The sequence below is a fragment of the Trachinotus anak genome, unplaced genomic scaffold (genome assembly GCF_046630095.1).
Source record: "Trachinotus anak isolate AG129_WGS33_773 ecotype Australia unplaced genomic scaffold, CSIRO_AGI_Tana_v1 ptg000010l, whole genome shotgun sequence".
Taxonomy (NCBI): Eukaryota; Metazoa; Chordata; class Actinopteri; order Carangiformes; family Carangidae; genus Trachinotus; species Trachinotus anak.
The window spans coordinates 24513724-24530254 of record NW_027273861.1 but is presented as its reverse complement, the minus strand read 5'-3'; the positions used below and the strand labels follow the sequence as shown (position 1 = coordinate 24530254).

The following is a 16531-nucleotide window of genomic DNA, read 5'->3' as shown; positions in this document are numbered from 1 at the left end:
CATTTTCTTTGGAAAGTGAATGAGCAGTCAAATACTATGCAATCTTTGTTGTTATGCGTTACCATATGATGAAGAATGTACCAAGATTCTTCTGTGATTTTATTTTCTTTGAAGGGATGTTACAGGATAAGAATAGTCTGAATTGATCTGACTTGCATTAAAGGCATGTTTGACTGTGACAGTCTTCTTAGGGTATGTGACAGGAAAGATCTGAATGAATTAGAAAGTAAAAAAACAAAAACATCTTGATGAACAGTTCTGAGTAATAATTTCTTACTTTTACCATTCAGGTGGATATACTGAGCAGCAGAATGGTACGTTGTGAACCATCATCAAGGACAGCATATGTTTCAAGGGTTTGCTTCCTATTATGGAGAAATGCTTTTACAACTTTCAGGAGTACACCATTGCAGTCACTTGGTTAAGATATGTCCCCACAGCAGGACTTGTAAAATTGTTGGATCTTTGATCTAGTTCATACAGTATTTGCAAATGTCTTCCTTTGCAGGTGGAACAAGATTTCTTCAAATCCCATTTCGCGAAAAATAGGGAAATTTACTACGACGAAGCTACAAACCTTTAGGAACAATAAAGTACTATTTATTTATCAGTCTATCAAAATGAGCTGTGCTGTATTTGAGGAGCTTTTAATGATTCAATTAATTTCCCCTATTCCCCAGTGCATTATGACCTTTGAATCAGTCTGAGCCAGCCATTGACCTGTAGAGCAGCAGATAGCAGCTGTTTGCTCATCTTTTGGGAGACAGGGGAAAGTCCACCATGAGCCTCACATGTCTGTCCAAACCCTGTCAGGAAAAACCAGGATTACAGGTCTCACAGAGGGAGATTTACAGGCCAGGGCATTTATAAGCCTGAATGTTAAATTATCTACCAGGGTAGGCTTCAGCATTTCAGCTGGGTGAAATTAAGGTTCTTATTGGCCTCAGAGTGTGTGTTAGAGGATGAGTGTGTACCTGCTGGTGCTATGTGTGGCTTTGCTGCAGCAGGAGGGAAGAGCCAGTCCAGACCCTCCAGGCTGCAACAGCTCTGAGGCAGTGAGAGTGGCAGAGGAGGTTCTGGAGCAGATCAACCAGGACCGGACAAATGGATACATCTTGTCCCTCAACAGACTGTACGACCTCTCTCACACTCCTGAAAAGGTGAGGGTATACACGTATGCATGCACAAAAACATGAAGGGGGTTCTGCACCATCTTGCATCTTGAAAAATGCAACAATATTTGCAGAAAGAGGGTGGATGGACCAGCAGCATGTGTGCAGAGCCTAAAAAAAGAAGAAAAAAAAAATTAGTATTAAAATATGTGAGTGTGCCTGTTTGTGTGTTCAGGACAAAGATGGGTCGCTCTACAATCTGACCATTGATGTCATTGAGACCAAATGCCACATCATCAGCAGAACACCCTGGAAACAATGTAGAGTGAGACATATTAGTGAATCTCCAGTAAGTACATGGTGTATCTTCACTCTTTAGGTTCAACACAGTTAGTGCTTTTTTGTGGGCCACAATCGACTTCAGCTCATCCCAAGGCCAAACTATAACACAATCTGCTTTTTAAACATGATTTGAGATACAAAATTTGAGTTTTGTTTATTGTTTGCAAATGTTATTTGTATTAGATCATTTCACAGGTTAAAAAAAACACAAAACTCTGAGTTTTTGTTGGCCTGGCTGCCAGTGTGCGCATGTGTCTGCTCCTGTACCTGTGTCTTTGTCTTCTTCAGGTGTATGGAGAGTGTGAGGTATCTGCTTTTGTCGACACTCACGTCAAACTTCAAAGCTACTCCTGTGTACTTCATGAAGGTAGATAAATGTTGTTTCTTCTTTCTGTAAATGTTCTCTGTCCCAAAAAATACCACCATAAGGCAAGTAAACAGAGAGAGGGAGGGGGAGAGAGAGAGAGAGAGAGAGAGAGAGAGAGAGAGAGAGAGAGAGAGAGAGAGAGATGCTGAAGGATGGAGGTTAGAGAAGAAGTACCTGTCACTCTGTCTGGGTGGGTTCAATCCTCAACATCAACTTTTGCCTCAGCTACGTCCCATTGACCTCGACCCTGTTGGTCCTTGTGTTTAGTTCCTGCTAGTGCAATTGGGCGTCGGTGCCCGGACTGTCCCACAGCTGTTAATTTGGATGAGCCCGCTGTCAAGGAGACAGCCAATCTCTCCCTGCAGAGGTTCAACGAAGAGAGCCGTCTGGCCAACTACTTCACTCTGGAAAACATCACAAAAGCCAGTTCACAGGTTAAAAGATAATTAAGTAATCATTTAACCAATGTGACTCATTGTTAAATGTGGCAGCGATGTGTAACACATTTATCAGATTGATGATATTTGGTCATAATCATCTCAGTGAGGAAGTAATGGTTTAGAAATCTTGATTAAATTAGATGCCTTCCCAACCATTAACCATTTGTATACTTCATGATTTAAGTAATTTGCATACTAACACTTGCATTATTATTACATTGTGTCTTTGTGTACTTTGTGTCAGTGGGTGTTTGGTCCATCCTACTTTGTGGAGTTCACCATTGTGGAGACAGTGTGTTCAAATAAAACAGATGCCAGTGAACTGAGCAGCTGCCCACCTATGGACTGCCAGTTTGCCGTGAGTAACATGCACACAGATGTAGTGGGAATACTTGATTGCTGGATGTGAAATTACAGTGACATGCAATTTGGCTGTTAGATACTTGTTTTACAGTCTTGATGAAGGACGGCTCTAAGAGTTCATTAGACATGGACACACAAAATGTATATCACAGTCAGCTTTTATTTCCACTCATGTAAATTTACACAAGAACTTCAGGCTCTGAACTTTTCTACCAGCCTGAGAAAACAATTGGCCTAAAGCCACATCACCATATACCTAATCTGTCTTTGTAGAAGCCCTATTGGCAGATGTGTATGTGTTTTGTGATGACCCTGATGAAGGCCACAAGCTGAAACATGTCTGGTCTTATAGTAAAGTTCTTCTGTTTACTGCAAGTGTTGCTGGAGTTTTGGCTTTTTCCCTTCTCTATGCACCTTGAAAATAGCCGAAGCTATGCCAGAAAGCTCAAAGTTGCTTTCAAAAACATGATGCCAACAGGTTGTAAATCCATGTTTAATTGTTCTTGATTTCTTTTCTCTCAGCATAGAGGCTTGTGTGTGGGCTCATACATGAGGCGTAAGGAGATGCTTGTACACAAACCCTCTGCTGGAAACAAAGACAGCTCATTTCAGGAAAGGAATTCTGTATTTGTGAAGTGTGAGATCTATGAACCTCAGGTACCTGCTTCAATTCAGTGATGACCCACACAATAAGTCTCAATATATCTGTTCCTCAAGATTTTAAACAACAAGTAATTCCATTAATCTATGAACCACATCTCTGATATCCCAGTGGAAGCTCAAGCAGATGACCACGCCATCTCTTTTTCTTTTTTCCTCCTCTATAGGCTGCTGTTGTGGAGGAGCAGGCCCATGCAAAAGCAGACAGTGGGCACACTGAGCATCAGCACCACAACCACACACACCTGCACCCCCATGAGCACATGCACTCAGCCACACCCAGCTCAGACTCCAGGCCACGGGGCTCCCTTGGGACTGTGGTGGAGCAGCCTGCCTCTCCCAGATCTGCCCCAGCAGCCAGTTCTTGCCCCGGCCCATGCAGGCACAATCTGGGTATAGAAGAACTAATACTCTGACTGGCTGGAGGGCTCATCTTTCCTGCAAGATGTATTTAGTCACAAAAGACAAGAAATTGTAACCTAGAAGTAAAATGGGAAGATAGTTATAACCAACAATCCTTACACTGATTGTTTGATTAAAGCATTTACAAAACTGGATGTTGTATTATTTCCTCCATACCTGGGGATTGTTTGGTAGTTTGGAAGTTTAGTCATGTAAACATATGTGAAGGAGCACAGTTGTCTTCACTTAAGTTTCTAAGCTTTTGGTCTATCAGCCTTCATCAGGGCAAACCTGATTTGACGATGAATAGGCAGGCACAGATAACCAGTCACCTTCTAATCACCAGCAGTGTGCATTACACCTGTTTTCACCCTGGTGGGAGATTGTCAAAAATGAGCCCATAGGTCGTTTGTGCAGCAGGTTATTATGACCCATAGTTACATTTTTTTGGTAGGTGACATCTAGCGACCAACAAAATTATGACTGGAGCAAAGGGAAAAGTGATGTGATTTAGTATATGAGGTGACAGAGTCCATGTCAGGAGGAGGTTGGGATGGATGGATGGATGGGTCAGCAACACATATGACATTGTTACAAGAGACAAGGCTTTGATTCCCATGAGGGAGTAGTAGTTTATGTTGTTTCTATTATGTACAGTCTATGTCCGTGACCCTTCAACAAAGTTAACCACGTTGTTATTGTTGTAACCATGACAACAAAGATTGTCTAATGTTGAGGAAGGAATGAGGAAGGAACCCAAATCACCATCTTTTCCTAAACCTACACTAGCCATGACCATTATTATAGTATTAATAGTAATAAGTATAGTATTATTATAGTAACAGTGCTCTCAATACAGTCAGCATCTTTATCACTGTAACCATGACAACCAATGTGCAGTATGCTTGCCACCTTAAGGGTGTTATTTCAGGAGACGCTCTTATGGGTCATACCAGAGGGTTGAAAAAATGACCTGTGTTGTTGTTCAGGTTGGGGGACTGGTAGGGCCAGGACCAAGCCTTTGTGGTACGCGCTCTACCGTGTGAGCCACTGGGGCGCCCTCATGAGACAGTTTAATCCATCTGTTTAAAGATCATAAAGTCTTTTGCATGTCATACTCTTAGCAGAGGTGGGGGTCAAATAAATACAGAACAATAGGTATTTTATCCTTTTGTCCAACTGGCCACTGCATCTTCTTTATGTAAAAATGTAATAAGTACATTGAACCTCCTGTGAGCTCACCTGACCATAAAAACAAACAAGCAGACAAACATAATCCGTGATCACCTACATAAGTCACATTATTGCACATTGTACTTGGAGTTTTTTGCTGTGAAAGCATTTGTTTTTCTACCCATTTTTGCAGCTAACCAGGATTGCAGCAGTGACTCGGGTCTGGGTTGTGTTTACAGGCTACAGACCAAAGATAAGAGCTGTTTGCTGAGTGTGTAAAGCTAATGTTACAAGAGTGGGTGAATAGTTTCAGCTGCTGTTGTGTTTGCAGTGTGACAGCAACAAAAAGTTAACCCTTACTTCTTCCTCCACAGTTAACCTATATTAACATTACCTATTCTAATTAGTAGGATCTTGTGAACTCATCTGAGTCTCAAATGGCATTATATCACAGTTCTTTTTTGGTAAATATTTCACACAATTCAAAATAACTGGTTTGCCAGAATCTTCCGGGCTCTGTTTAAGCCATAATTAATAAATAATAAACCTTCATACTATCCTATGAAATTTATTGGACTCTCACACCATTATTTCAAAGATGTGTTTGTACCATTGATCCCTGTCTCATAACTCATTAAAAAAATATATATATATATATATATATATATATATTTTTTTTAGCTTTAAGCAAAGATAGGTTCCTCTATTATGGGCTCTTGTCAGTACTTGCTATTATCAATGTTCACCAAAGTTTAACCCAAATTTGAAGTCCCGGTGTAGCACTCGTATTTCTCAGGATTAATATCATCAAAATTATAATAATTATTATTAAATGTATTCATTACAGTATTTAAACAACAAATTTAGATTATTCTGTGGTCTGTAAAAGGACTTTTGTACAAAGAGACACAAGAGAGGTCAGTGGTTAAGAGGCTACTGAGGAAGTTTAGGCCTGCAAAAAAATGCACACAGTATTCAAAGCTCTGAATCAGTTTAGATATAATAAGAAGGAGAAAAGATTTCTGTCAGCCTTTTTAAATACATTGTTTACATTATATACTTTAGGCGCACATGTTACGGATATGATCACAAAAACGCCTGTTAAAACAGATATTTTGATTTCATATCATATTTTGGTGTACTCAGTGTCAGCAAATTCGTGAAACAGCACTTCTCTAAGAATAATGGATTGGTTAGAAAATCCATCTGAAGATCATTTGACAGCATTAACAATAGTGAGATCACAGTGAAAAGAAACAGGATGTTGGCTAAATGGATTACCATGGTCTTCATCTATCCATTATCTATACTGTTTATACGAACCAGTGGCTAGAGCCAATCCCAGCTGACATTGGGTGAGGGCGGGGTACACCTGGACAGGACGTTAGTGTATAACAGGGCTGACATATAGAAACAAACAACCATTCACACTGACAGTAACACCTACGAGCAATTTAGTCCCCAATTAACCAGATCTGCATATTGTGGAGGAAGCCGTATGTACCCGGAGAGAACCCACACAGGCACGGGGAGAACATGCAGCCTCCACACAGAAAGGCCCCACACCCGGGGTTTGAACCCAGAATCTTTCTTGCTCTGAGGTGACAGTGCTAACCACTGCACCACCATGCCACCTATGGTCTTAATAAACACAAAATAAAAAAGAAAACGGGGATGATTTGTGGTATCTTTTATTATTCTTTGCAGCCAAGCACAGATAATATACAAACACAGAAAATGTTTGCTCTTTATTGCGCAGTGACAATTTGAAGGTCCATACTGTTGAAGAAGGTTCCTCTATGTGAATATGGTCGGCTGTTTTGTTGTTACATGGAGAAAATGAGGAAAGAAACAGGGTTGATGTTGTTAATGTGGTGTTTTATAATGTGCTCAGTTTATGACATGATCCAGATGTGTTGCATTGTCTATTAATTTGTCAAGTGTTACATTTTCCTGCTTTTACTACACTGCAGTCTGTGCCTGTGGGTGAGTTTCCATTCAGTTTCTACTTGAGTTCCATGGACCACCTTATGCAGCTGGCTTGAACATGGGGTCCTCAGCAAAGAGCTTCTCCACCAGAGTTTCTCCTGCCGCTGGGGGGGCGCACTGGGCTGAGACTGAGGTGGGGAAAGGCTGCACTACAGGCTCTGTCTCTCCTGGGATCTGGGGGTCGGGCTTGAGGGGCAGGACAACTCCAACCTCACCGACGGGGGCATCAGGGAAGGAGGGCAGGGTCATGGGCTGGTCTATGGCGGGCAGCGTCCTCACTGTGCCCTCTGGGTGGTCGTGGGTGGTGGTCTCGTGGTCGTGATCATGGTGATGGTGGTGGTGCTCGTGCTCATGCAGATGAGCATGCTTATGGTCGTGGTCCAGAGCGAGCTCGTGGTCGTGATCGTGGGTGTGCACACCGTCGGCATGCTTGTAGTCGTGGTGGTGGTTGGGGGAGTCGCCGCTGTGGTTGTGTGCTTTGGCGTGATGCGCATGCACGTGATCGTGGCCGTGGCCGTGGTCGTGGGAGTGATCGTGAGCGTGCTTGTGGGCGCTACCCACGTTGTGGTCGTGAGTGTGGTGGTGATCGCTGTCTTCAGTGTGCGTGGCGGTTTTGACGTGATCAGTGTGGCTCTTGGTGTGGTCGTGCACGTGGTCGTGTGTGTGTGCCTGGTCGGCGGTGTGTGCTTGGTCATGGTCGCCGCTAAGTGTGTGTGTATCGGTGTGACTGTGGTCAGTCTCCCCGCCCAGCAGGTGCAGTTTCTTCTCTCTCTCAGCAGCCTGGAGAACACAGAAAAGTAACATAAGTGATTAATGGTGGATAATTTGTATTAATTAGATTGAACATGTGTGTAGCTTCTACTACACCCATTTTTCTGGCAAAGTCCAGGTCAAGTCTCAAGTCTCTTATCTTTGTAGGTTTGGCCATTGCCATATCACAGAATGTGATAACATTTTTATCAGTCCGTGGACGCCAGCAAGACAACCTGTGAATGTCTTTGGCCTATTGGACGTCACTGAAGTCTCAGCAAAGGTCCCAAGGTCCCATATTTCCCTTTTCCAGTGTTTTATTTGAAGTGTTGATATCCATAAGAAGATATATTTGTTTTAAGAACCATTAAAAATCATCTCAATATAGTTTGAATCTCCTCCCTCAGGCTTCTCTCTGGAGCTCTAGCAACAATAGATTGATGGGCCAATCAGAAGAGAAGCTCTGAGTCTCTCTTCTGATTGGCTGACTGATTTCTGTGTGATCAAATACAAATATAGCAGATTTTCAGGTTAACACTCAGAGAAAGCAAATCCTGCATGGTTGGATGGTGGGTCGAGGTGGATGGGGCTTGGGGCGTGGCTGAGGGGGGGGTGACTGCTTTGTTGTGACATCACAGAGTTACATAAGTCCTAACGGCTCGTTTTAAGGCTCAGTTTCTGAATGCAGACTGTATGCATTTCTCTGTGGACTGAGGCTTTGATACTTTCACAGTATTAATATAGAGCTCAGACCCGTTTTATCATCAAAAAAGACATTGAAATCTCATTTTATACAATATTGGATCTTTAACCATTATTTATTGAGGATAATTTTATTGTGAGAAAGCTTCTCTTTTACAGGAACTCCCTGTTCAATTCACACAGATACACACATTCATACTTGGAAGCTGCCCAGTACCACACAGTCTGACCTGGCGACTGACCATCTCTAACCTATGATCCACCACATCTGTTAATTACTTTGGCCTTGTCTTTTTTGTTACTTGACTCAAAGTCTCAAGTCAACAGCACTGATAGAATGACATTTCATTATTGCTATAATTGAATTCTCATACATTTAAGACAGAAGAATTCTCGTTTGCTTTTTCCATTTATCTCTTTTCAATAAAACCTAGTAAGTCAGTACGACAGTGTCGGCTTTGTAAGTCTTACCTCAGGCTCGTAGATCTCACAGTCTACACTGATCTCGCTGTCACCAGTGGGAGTCAGGTAATGGGATCCCTTACAGAAGCCCTTGTGCTGAGGAGAGAACAAGAAAACACAAATAAGAGAGAAGACAGAGCAGAGGCATGGTCATGCCTGTGGATTTACCAAATTTCAAAGTAATCCTCTGCTACTTGATGTGAATCCAAAATATTCTGGTCCAGAGTTATGAGCAAAAGAGGATGCTCTGGGAGGACTTTTGTTACAGCATTATAAAAAAAAATCAAACAAATAATCTCCTGATTTATTTCACCTAAACCCAGAAAGCCATAATAAAAATCCGACTTAAATTGAATTATTTCACTCAAAAGGCTGAATGAGAAAATGAGCTGAATGTTTAACTGATGGAAGCATTAATAAACACAAAGGTGTCCTATGTCTCTTTTCAGCTAAACTGGAAGTTAAAATAATCCATTTGATCATGCAAAAAATAAAATAAAATAAAATAAAAAATACAGTGAAATAACAGTTTGTCCTGACTCACAGCGAACTCGCACTCCATGATTGGGCACTTATCAGCTGCCTCTTCCGCTGTGCTCTTGGTGCAGGTGGTCTCCTGGATGGAGTACTCTACATGGTAATACATCCTCATGGCCATCTGGTTACACACACGGACACAAACAGAAAGGTTTTAGCAAAGGAACAAGCATTGCAATATAACAATATGATGTATCTGGTCGGGAGTTTTTGAGGTTGCAAGTGAGTGAGTTAGTGAGCTTCTGACTAATAGAAAAGCAGGTGGGGGTGATACTGTTGATTTCATGGTCAGCTTTTCGTGAAAATGGATTTTCCTGCAGGAGTGGTCTGAGAGTTTGAGTCAATTATTATAGGTACAGTGTGAACATGTTGCATTTCTTCAACTCCTGCAACAAGTTCTTCAGTGTTTTTTTACTTTATTGGGATAGGGACAGTGAAAGAGTGACATGCAGCAAAGGGCCCAGGCTGGATTTGAACCCAGGCCACTGCGGTAAGGACTGAGCCTAAATGGTATGTGTTCCACCAGTCTACAAGTTCATTGTTTGTGGGATTTTATCCACAATCTATAAACTCCGCAAGGCTTTAGATGGTTTTGTTGGTAGCCTCAGGAGCATTCACGCCCTCCCCCCAACTCAAAATAACTGTCTGTATCAGCCACCATGTTCTCTGCATGGCTTGTGTGTTCAGAATACGTTATGTGACATCTTGGTGTTTTGCACACATGGAAAACTTACCCCAGCGGTAGCACGTGTGACTTTGAGCAGAGCGAAACGATTGCCCAGCCCGCTCTCCTTGTTGAACTTCTCCAGTGAGAGAGACACAGTCTTCTGAATCTCAGCATTGTCCAGGGCCATTAAAGATGGACAGTCGGGACAGGTTTCACTCACCCTAGCTGCAGGAACTAAGCAGAGAGAAAAGGTTTTTTTAAATGTGCACATATCTCAAGATTTCTAGAGAAGATTTTGAGTTGCAATTTTTATCAAAAATAAAAGAAATCAGTTTTATATTTTCTCATTTTCAAACCAAGAGTCAAACATGTCAGACAGAGCTGAAGAGATGTGAAACTGTCACTCTACTGGCAGAATTTATCTTATCTGTTTTTCTGGTTTAAACAATGTATTTCAGCTGAATTTAAAAGAAAACACTGAGGTCTTGTGTTTGCTTTTATTATTTGTATTTGTATTTTTTTATTTCATTTTTTTTACCTGGTCTGACAGTGCAGCTGTATTTGTAGAGACGCACCACTCTGTGCACCTTACTGATGTAGATGGCAGCTTTGCACTGTCCATATACCTGCATAGACAAATACAATAATTGCACATACAATATCTTAGTGAGCTGCACATGCATGAGCAAAATAATTTGACCTATATTTAGATTTTTAGGTTTTTAGGTTTTCACAGGACTGAAAAGATGACATAATGAAAAGAAAACCTGGGACATAAAACAAAATAAGCCTTGTATTTGTGTTTTGTAAAACATTAATGAATGGGGACTTTTGCTGATTATGAGTGCATATTTATGTGTGCATGCAAAAGTGTGTTTGTGTGCGTTTTCTAACCGGTGTGTCGTGGGTGGGACGAGCCTCGCAGGCCTTCCATTCCTTCCTGCTGAGAACGCTGCAGTTGGTCTCAACAACATCCAGAGTCAGGTAGAAAACAATGCCGTTCTCTCCCTGTGAGACACAAACACACACACACACACACGCACACACAAACACACACAGGGAGCAGTAATCACAGTCAGTAACATCCTGGGAAAATGTGTGACTGTTTAAATGATGATAAATGAAGCCCTAAGTTTCCATGACAACCATTACCCTTCCAGTAATCCTTGGTATCTCTTGATCTTTCACAGAATCAGAACGAATCAGTTGACACATTATTAATAACAATTAGACTCTTAATTAACTTATAATGAATTTCACAGCTAAGATATAATTCACACACTCTTATTATCCGAGTCTCTCACTGTGGAGACTCAGCAGGTGGGACTAACACAAAGCTGAGTCTCTGGGTGGAGCTCTACCTGCAATCACATGAAGAATTCCCTCTTTTAAGACGCATGGATCTTATTTTGACGATTTTAGCCTTCATCAGTTGTTATGATAATCTTTTATCTGTCAGCTTAAGTGTAGAAATACAATATAAAAAGTTTGCTATCTCTTGGTTCAAATTTAACCTAATGTTTCACACTTTACATTGTAATAGAAAAATGTAACGGTCAGTATTTGTTGTTAATTTTAAATAAGTAACTGGTTGATAGTGAGAATTTATTTAGTGGAATCCATTGTTTCTGATGCTGTCACGGGAAATGTTTGACAGATGTGGATTCTGCCACAGACTGTTACGATAATCAGACAGATAATCAAACTGATTATTTTAACTCCAGGCATTAGTCCTTCATTCTGTTTGAATGGCTGAACAAACTGGAGTTGTAGTGGGCAGTGATTCTGCTAGAAAAGAAAGAAAAGGGATTCCCCTCCTAAACAGCCTTGGTCAATTTCCAAAGAGAAACAACACTGCATTTAAGAATATTACATGGTTTTACATGATGGTAGCGCTCGCTGAAGTGACTCACATGTTTTGCCATGTGCACGTTGGACAGGCGGTGCAGTCTGAAGATGTAGCCCTCCTGCCGGTCCTGGTTGATCTTGGTGAGAGCCAGTCCTGCAGCACCCAACGCTGACGCGTCTTCACATGACCCCTGCTCCAAGCCTTCCTGCTCCACCGGTGCGGCGTGGACGTGCACGCAGCCCAGCGCCAACAACAGCGACAACAGCACACACTGCTTCATGGTTAAGGCCTCCGTTGAGATACCCAGATGGGGATTGTGTGACCTTTTATATCCTGCAACTGTTACACCCACTCTCTCTCTCTCTCTCTCTCTCTCTCTCTCTCTCACACACACACACACACACACACACACACACTCACAAAATCACTGCCCTCATGTGTCAACTAAAGTAAATATAACCATTGACCCCCCACCCCCTCTCAAAACTCACGGCCCTATCAAGGAATGCTGCATCTGTTGATCTATCCAATCAGCTACTGTACAGACTTGCACAATGAAGCTTATCAGTAGGGAGATGATCAGATCTGCAGTCATACTCTTTTCTCTGGGACCAGTGGGGACAGGGTAGGGGATCCCTTGATCCACTCTCGGCATTCTTTAATTCTTGTTCAGGAAACCAGCTTTGCCAAGACAGTGACTGTTTAAAAGAATGATGTAAACACTCTACAACCAGCTACCAGCTGACCAAAGCAGTGTCAGGTGTGCACTGTCCTCGTTAAAATGAACTGATGCCTCCAGGGTCAGTCCATGATTATATCACAGTAAAGCACGGAGGAATGTAGCAGCAGTGACCTCACTCTTTCCATTGATTCAGTACTTTTCTGTGAGATTAGATGTGATTTTCTTTTCTACTCAGGGAGCCCTTAAACCACAGCTAGAAATTCCCTGTTATTCTACAAGACAGCAGCTGATACTAGATGCAGAGGAGGCTTTAAGTAAGGTGACTTCAAAATACTTCATGAAGGTAGAAAATAGAGTAGACATTTTTACATATTACTTTAGTCGACCTTCTTTAGGTATATTCCACTTCAAATTCACCTGTGAAGTCTTTGGTCCTCACTGATCAACATCTGTACTAATGTTTTGCTTAATCTAATAGTGAATCAAGTTAACCTTTGTCATAACAAAATAAACAGTCCATGAAATCACCAGGCTAAAAATCAATGTTTTCTGTGCAGCTGCTGTGTTGCAACTTCTATCAGGTACACTTATATAAGAATTGTTTGGACTCATACACACTGATCTGAATGAAGTAAGCACCGATTCTCAGATGGAGGTCACGATGGAGGTCATATTGTATATGTGAATGCATGAAATGCAAATGATACAGCATGATGCAATTGTTGTGTTGAACAACTGAACAACTGAAGACTATCACAAAAATGACGTTTTCTTATGTTAGCTAATCAGTAAAACATATTTGAAAAACTTGAAAGTAAAGGTTAAACACTTAAAACAAGAAAAACATACTTCATGTGCTGACTACATGTTAACATTTCAGCTGGCACTTTCTTGCAGTTTTTGAAAAAAAAAAAAAGAAAAAAAAAAGACAGTTCTTATTCAAGGCGCAAACAGAAATACACTTCAAAATATTTGAGCTTTTGCAGGGAAATGCAGTGTGCCAAAAGTGCTCTTTTTAAAATGTACAGATTCAAATTAAAACGAGTCTGCATGTACAGTGAGGGTCGGGTGATACCGGATAACTGGAGTAGTTTAAACACCACAACAATATGAGTTGAGAACTGAAGTGAATGGAGGTGAAGGGTTACATACAGTATGTGGACACTCAAAACCAGGATCTCCACATATTCCCTTTACAAAAGGGTTTTCCAGTTTTTTTACAAGTTGAATTCAAGGTGGAGAAACATATTTGTCATCTTTATTGCATTGGTGAACAGTGTTTTTAGCATAAGTTGTTGTGTTTTTATGATTGAGTGAAAGTGGGCACAGTAATGATTTATATACAGTATATGTATGAGCACAGGCCACATCTTGAAGCCAGCAAAGGGGCAATGTGGGAACTGGATCCAAGAGACTTCAATTTTTTTCTTTTAAAAGAATAAAAGGTGTAATTTTATCTGTGCGTGGGGAAATCCTTTAATGGGGAGATTAGGCTCTCCTGCGTCAGGTTAAGGGGAATTGGACGAAGTGGTGAAGCATTTGTGGAGGCGCCAGCTGAAAGATTCTTGGATGACTGCATCAAGGATCAGTTGGTTAAAATAGCTGATTATTACAGTGTTGATGTTGGTGATAAGCGGAATAAAGAGACCGTGAAAGCAAATTTGAAGTTTAATTTGTTGAAAAGGAAAGTGTTGGATGTGGCTGGAGCCGTTACAGAGGACTCGTCCCCGCCGTTAGTGAGTCCTGGTGCGGGTTTGTCTTTTGAGCAACAAAAAGAATTGCTCTTGTTGCGGATTAAATTAGAAACTGAGAAGGAGGTCGCAGTGGAGAAGATGCGGCAGGGTATCGAGTTGGAGAAGGCACTGTCAGTGGAAAAAATGAGACAGGAGATGGACCAGGCTAAGCTTGAGGTGCAGAAGGAAAAACTGATCTCTCTGTTGTCAGCAGCACCTCGGAGAAGTTGGATATGAGCGATGTGAGGTCAGTTCCTAAATTTAATGAGAGGGATCCTGAAACTTTTTTCTCACTCTTTGAGCGTGTGTCCGAGGCACGTGGGTGGTCTGATTCCACTTGTACATTAATGTTGCAGTGTGTGTTCACTGGTAGAGCTCAGGAGGCATACTCCTCTTTGAGCCATAGTGACAGTTTGAAATATGCAGTGGTGAAGTCTGCGGTTCTCAGGGCGTATGAGCTTGTGCCTGAAGCATATCGCCAGCGGTTCAGGAGTTGGAGAAGGGGTGATAAATCCCATTTGGAGTTTGCGCGCGATTTGTCCACCCAGTTTGACCGGTGATGTTGTGCAGCTGGGGCGGGCACTTATGAGCCTCTGCGTGACCTGATGATCCCAGAGCAGTTTAAAAATTCGGTTCCGGAGCGGATTGCAACCTATATCAGTGAGCACAAGGTTAAGATGGCAGCTGAGGCCGCTGCGCTGGCGGACGATTATGTCCTGACGCATGCCGGGGACAAACTGAAGAGACTGTTTCGCTTTTAAATCTCGGAATAAGCAGTCTGTACCTGGTAGTAAGCCCAAGCCGGCGAAGTGCGCTGTGCCAGTTTCGGAACAGTTGTTGGAGGTTCCAGCGTATGAGTTAAAATCACAGGTGCGTGGTCCGGACCTAGAGTCTTACTTGCCTTTCATTACGGAAGGTTTTGTTTCTTTGGTGGGCAGTGAGGAAAAAGTGCCTGTCAGGATATTACGGGACACTGGTGCTTTTGATCTTTTATTTTAGCATCAGTGTTAGTCCCTGAGCTCCCATGGTCTGTGTCTTATGATGAGTTGGTGAGGGAGCAGCGCGCCAATGGTTCCTTCAAGATGTTGCTGGAGATGGCTTGGCCCTGGAGTGAGATAAAAAATCATGTGCAGGGGTACTTCATTCAGAATGATGTACTGATGAGGAAATGGGTTCCTCATAGTGGTCATGTTATTGGTCAACCTGTTCATCAAGTTGTTGTGCCTTCTAGGTTTCGTAGCATGGTGTTGCAGATTTCCCATGATGAGTCTGGTCATTTAGGAGTCAGGAAGACGTATGATCGCATCTTGAGGTATTTCTTTTGGCTTCGGCTGAAAAGAGATGTTTCGGCTTATATAAAGTCATGCCACGTCTGTCAGTTAACTAGTAAGCCTAATCAGAGGTTAAAGCCTGCTCCGCTTTGCCCAATACCAGCTATGGGTCAACCCTTTGAACATCTAATTATTGACTGCGTTGGCCCTTTGCCTCCATCTAAGTCGGGTGCTAGTTATTTACTTACAGTAATGTGCCAGGGTATGAGGTACCCAGCTGCTTATCCTTTACGCAGAATTACGTCCAGGTCTGTGGTGCGTGCACTGTCGCAGTTTTTTTCTGTCTTCGGTGTTCCTCGAGTCATTCCGTCGGATGAAGGGTCAAACTTTTCTTCGCGTTTGTTTGCACAGGTTTTGAAGCAACTGCGTATAGACCATAATCAAGCGTCTGCTTACCATGCGCAGAGCCAAGGCGCATTGGAGCGTTTTCATCAAACTCTCAAGTCCATGTTGCGATCGTACTGCATCCAAATGAGCCGGGACTGGGAGGAGGGTTTGCCCTGGTTGTTGTTAGCAGCCCGGGAGGTGGTCCAGGAGAGTACGGGGTTTAGCCCCAATGACCTTGTTTTTGGCCATACGGTACGTGGTCCCTTGGCGCTTCTGCAGGACAACTGGAAAGAGGCACAGCCGCCTCAAAACCTTATCGAGCATGTGAATGGTTTTAGGTATAGGTTGTATAGAGCTCAGGGGGTGGCCAGGGAAAATTTGGCCTCTGCACAGGGAAAAATTAAGCAACGTTATGATCGGCAGGTTGAGAATCGTGTTTTTCTCCCAGGAGATCAGGTACTGGCTCTGTTGCCTATTGTTACCTCTCCGTTTCAGGCTAAGTTCTCGGGTCCATATTCGTGTTGAAGAAAGTATTGGATCAGAATTACGTGATAGCCACTCCAAATCGTAGATCATCTACTCAGCTTTGTCACGTTAACTTGTTGAAACCATACTATTCTCGTGAAAATCAGTCAGTCGATCA

At 42.3% G+C, this 16531-nt stretch overlaps 2 protein-coding genes and 1 long non-coding RNA gene across 4 annotated transcripts; 1 reads left to right on the top strand and 2 right to left on the bottom strand.

Annotated features, from left to right (window-relative positions):
* Positions 1–807: 807 nt before the first annotated feature.
* Positions 808–3839, top strand: LOC139626130 (fetuin-B-like). 2 transcript variants are annotated; one of them, XM_071486354.1, is made up of 7 exons: positions 963–1160; positions 1348–1461; positions 1743–1821; positions 2089–2255; positions 2506–2619; positions 3147–3281; positions 3452–3839. In XM_071486354.1, the coding sequence occupies exons 1-7, from the start codon at positions 963–965 to the stop codon at positions 3698–3700; spliced, it is 1056 nt and encodes a 351-aa protein (XP_071342455.1). In that variant the 3' UTR covers positions 3701–3839. The 2 variants fall into 2 exon arrangements, with proteins under 2 accessions (XP_071342456.1, XP_071342455.1); XM_071486355.1 differs by lacking the exon at positions 1348–1461 and having other exon boundaries at positions 808–1160.
* LOC139626131 (uncharacterized) lies at positions 1004–1852 on the bottom strand. The gene is made up of 2 exons (XR_011692121.1): positions 1722–1852; positions 1004–1283 (listed from the first exon to the last, which is right to left on the bottom strand). It is a non-coding gene; the product is annotated as an uncharacterized lncRNA (long non-coding RNA).
* A 2695-nt stretch (positions 3840–6534) lies between the features above and the next one.
* fetub (fetuin B) lies at positions 6535–12170 on the bottom strand. Its single transcript, XM_071486348.1, has 7 exons — positions 11880–12170; positions 10861–10974; positions 10505–10592; positions 10034–10200; positions 9307–9420; positions 8772–8858; positions 6535–7628 (listed from the first exon to the last, which is right to left on the bottom strand). Exons 1-7 carry the CDS (start codon positions 12093–12095, stop codon positions 6888–6890), a joined length of 1527 nt encoding a protein of 508 aa, XP_071342449.1. The 5' UTR covers positions 12096–12170; the 3' UTR covers positions 6535–6887.
* Between the last annotated feature and the right edge of the window lie 4361 nt (positions 12171–16531).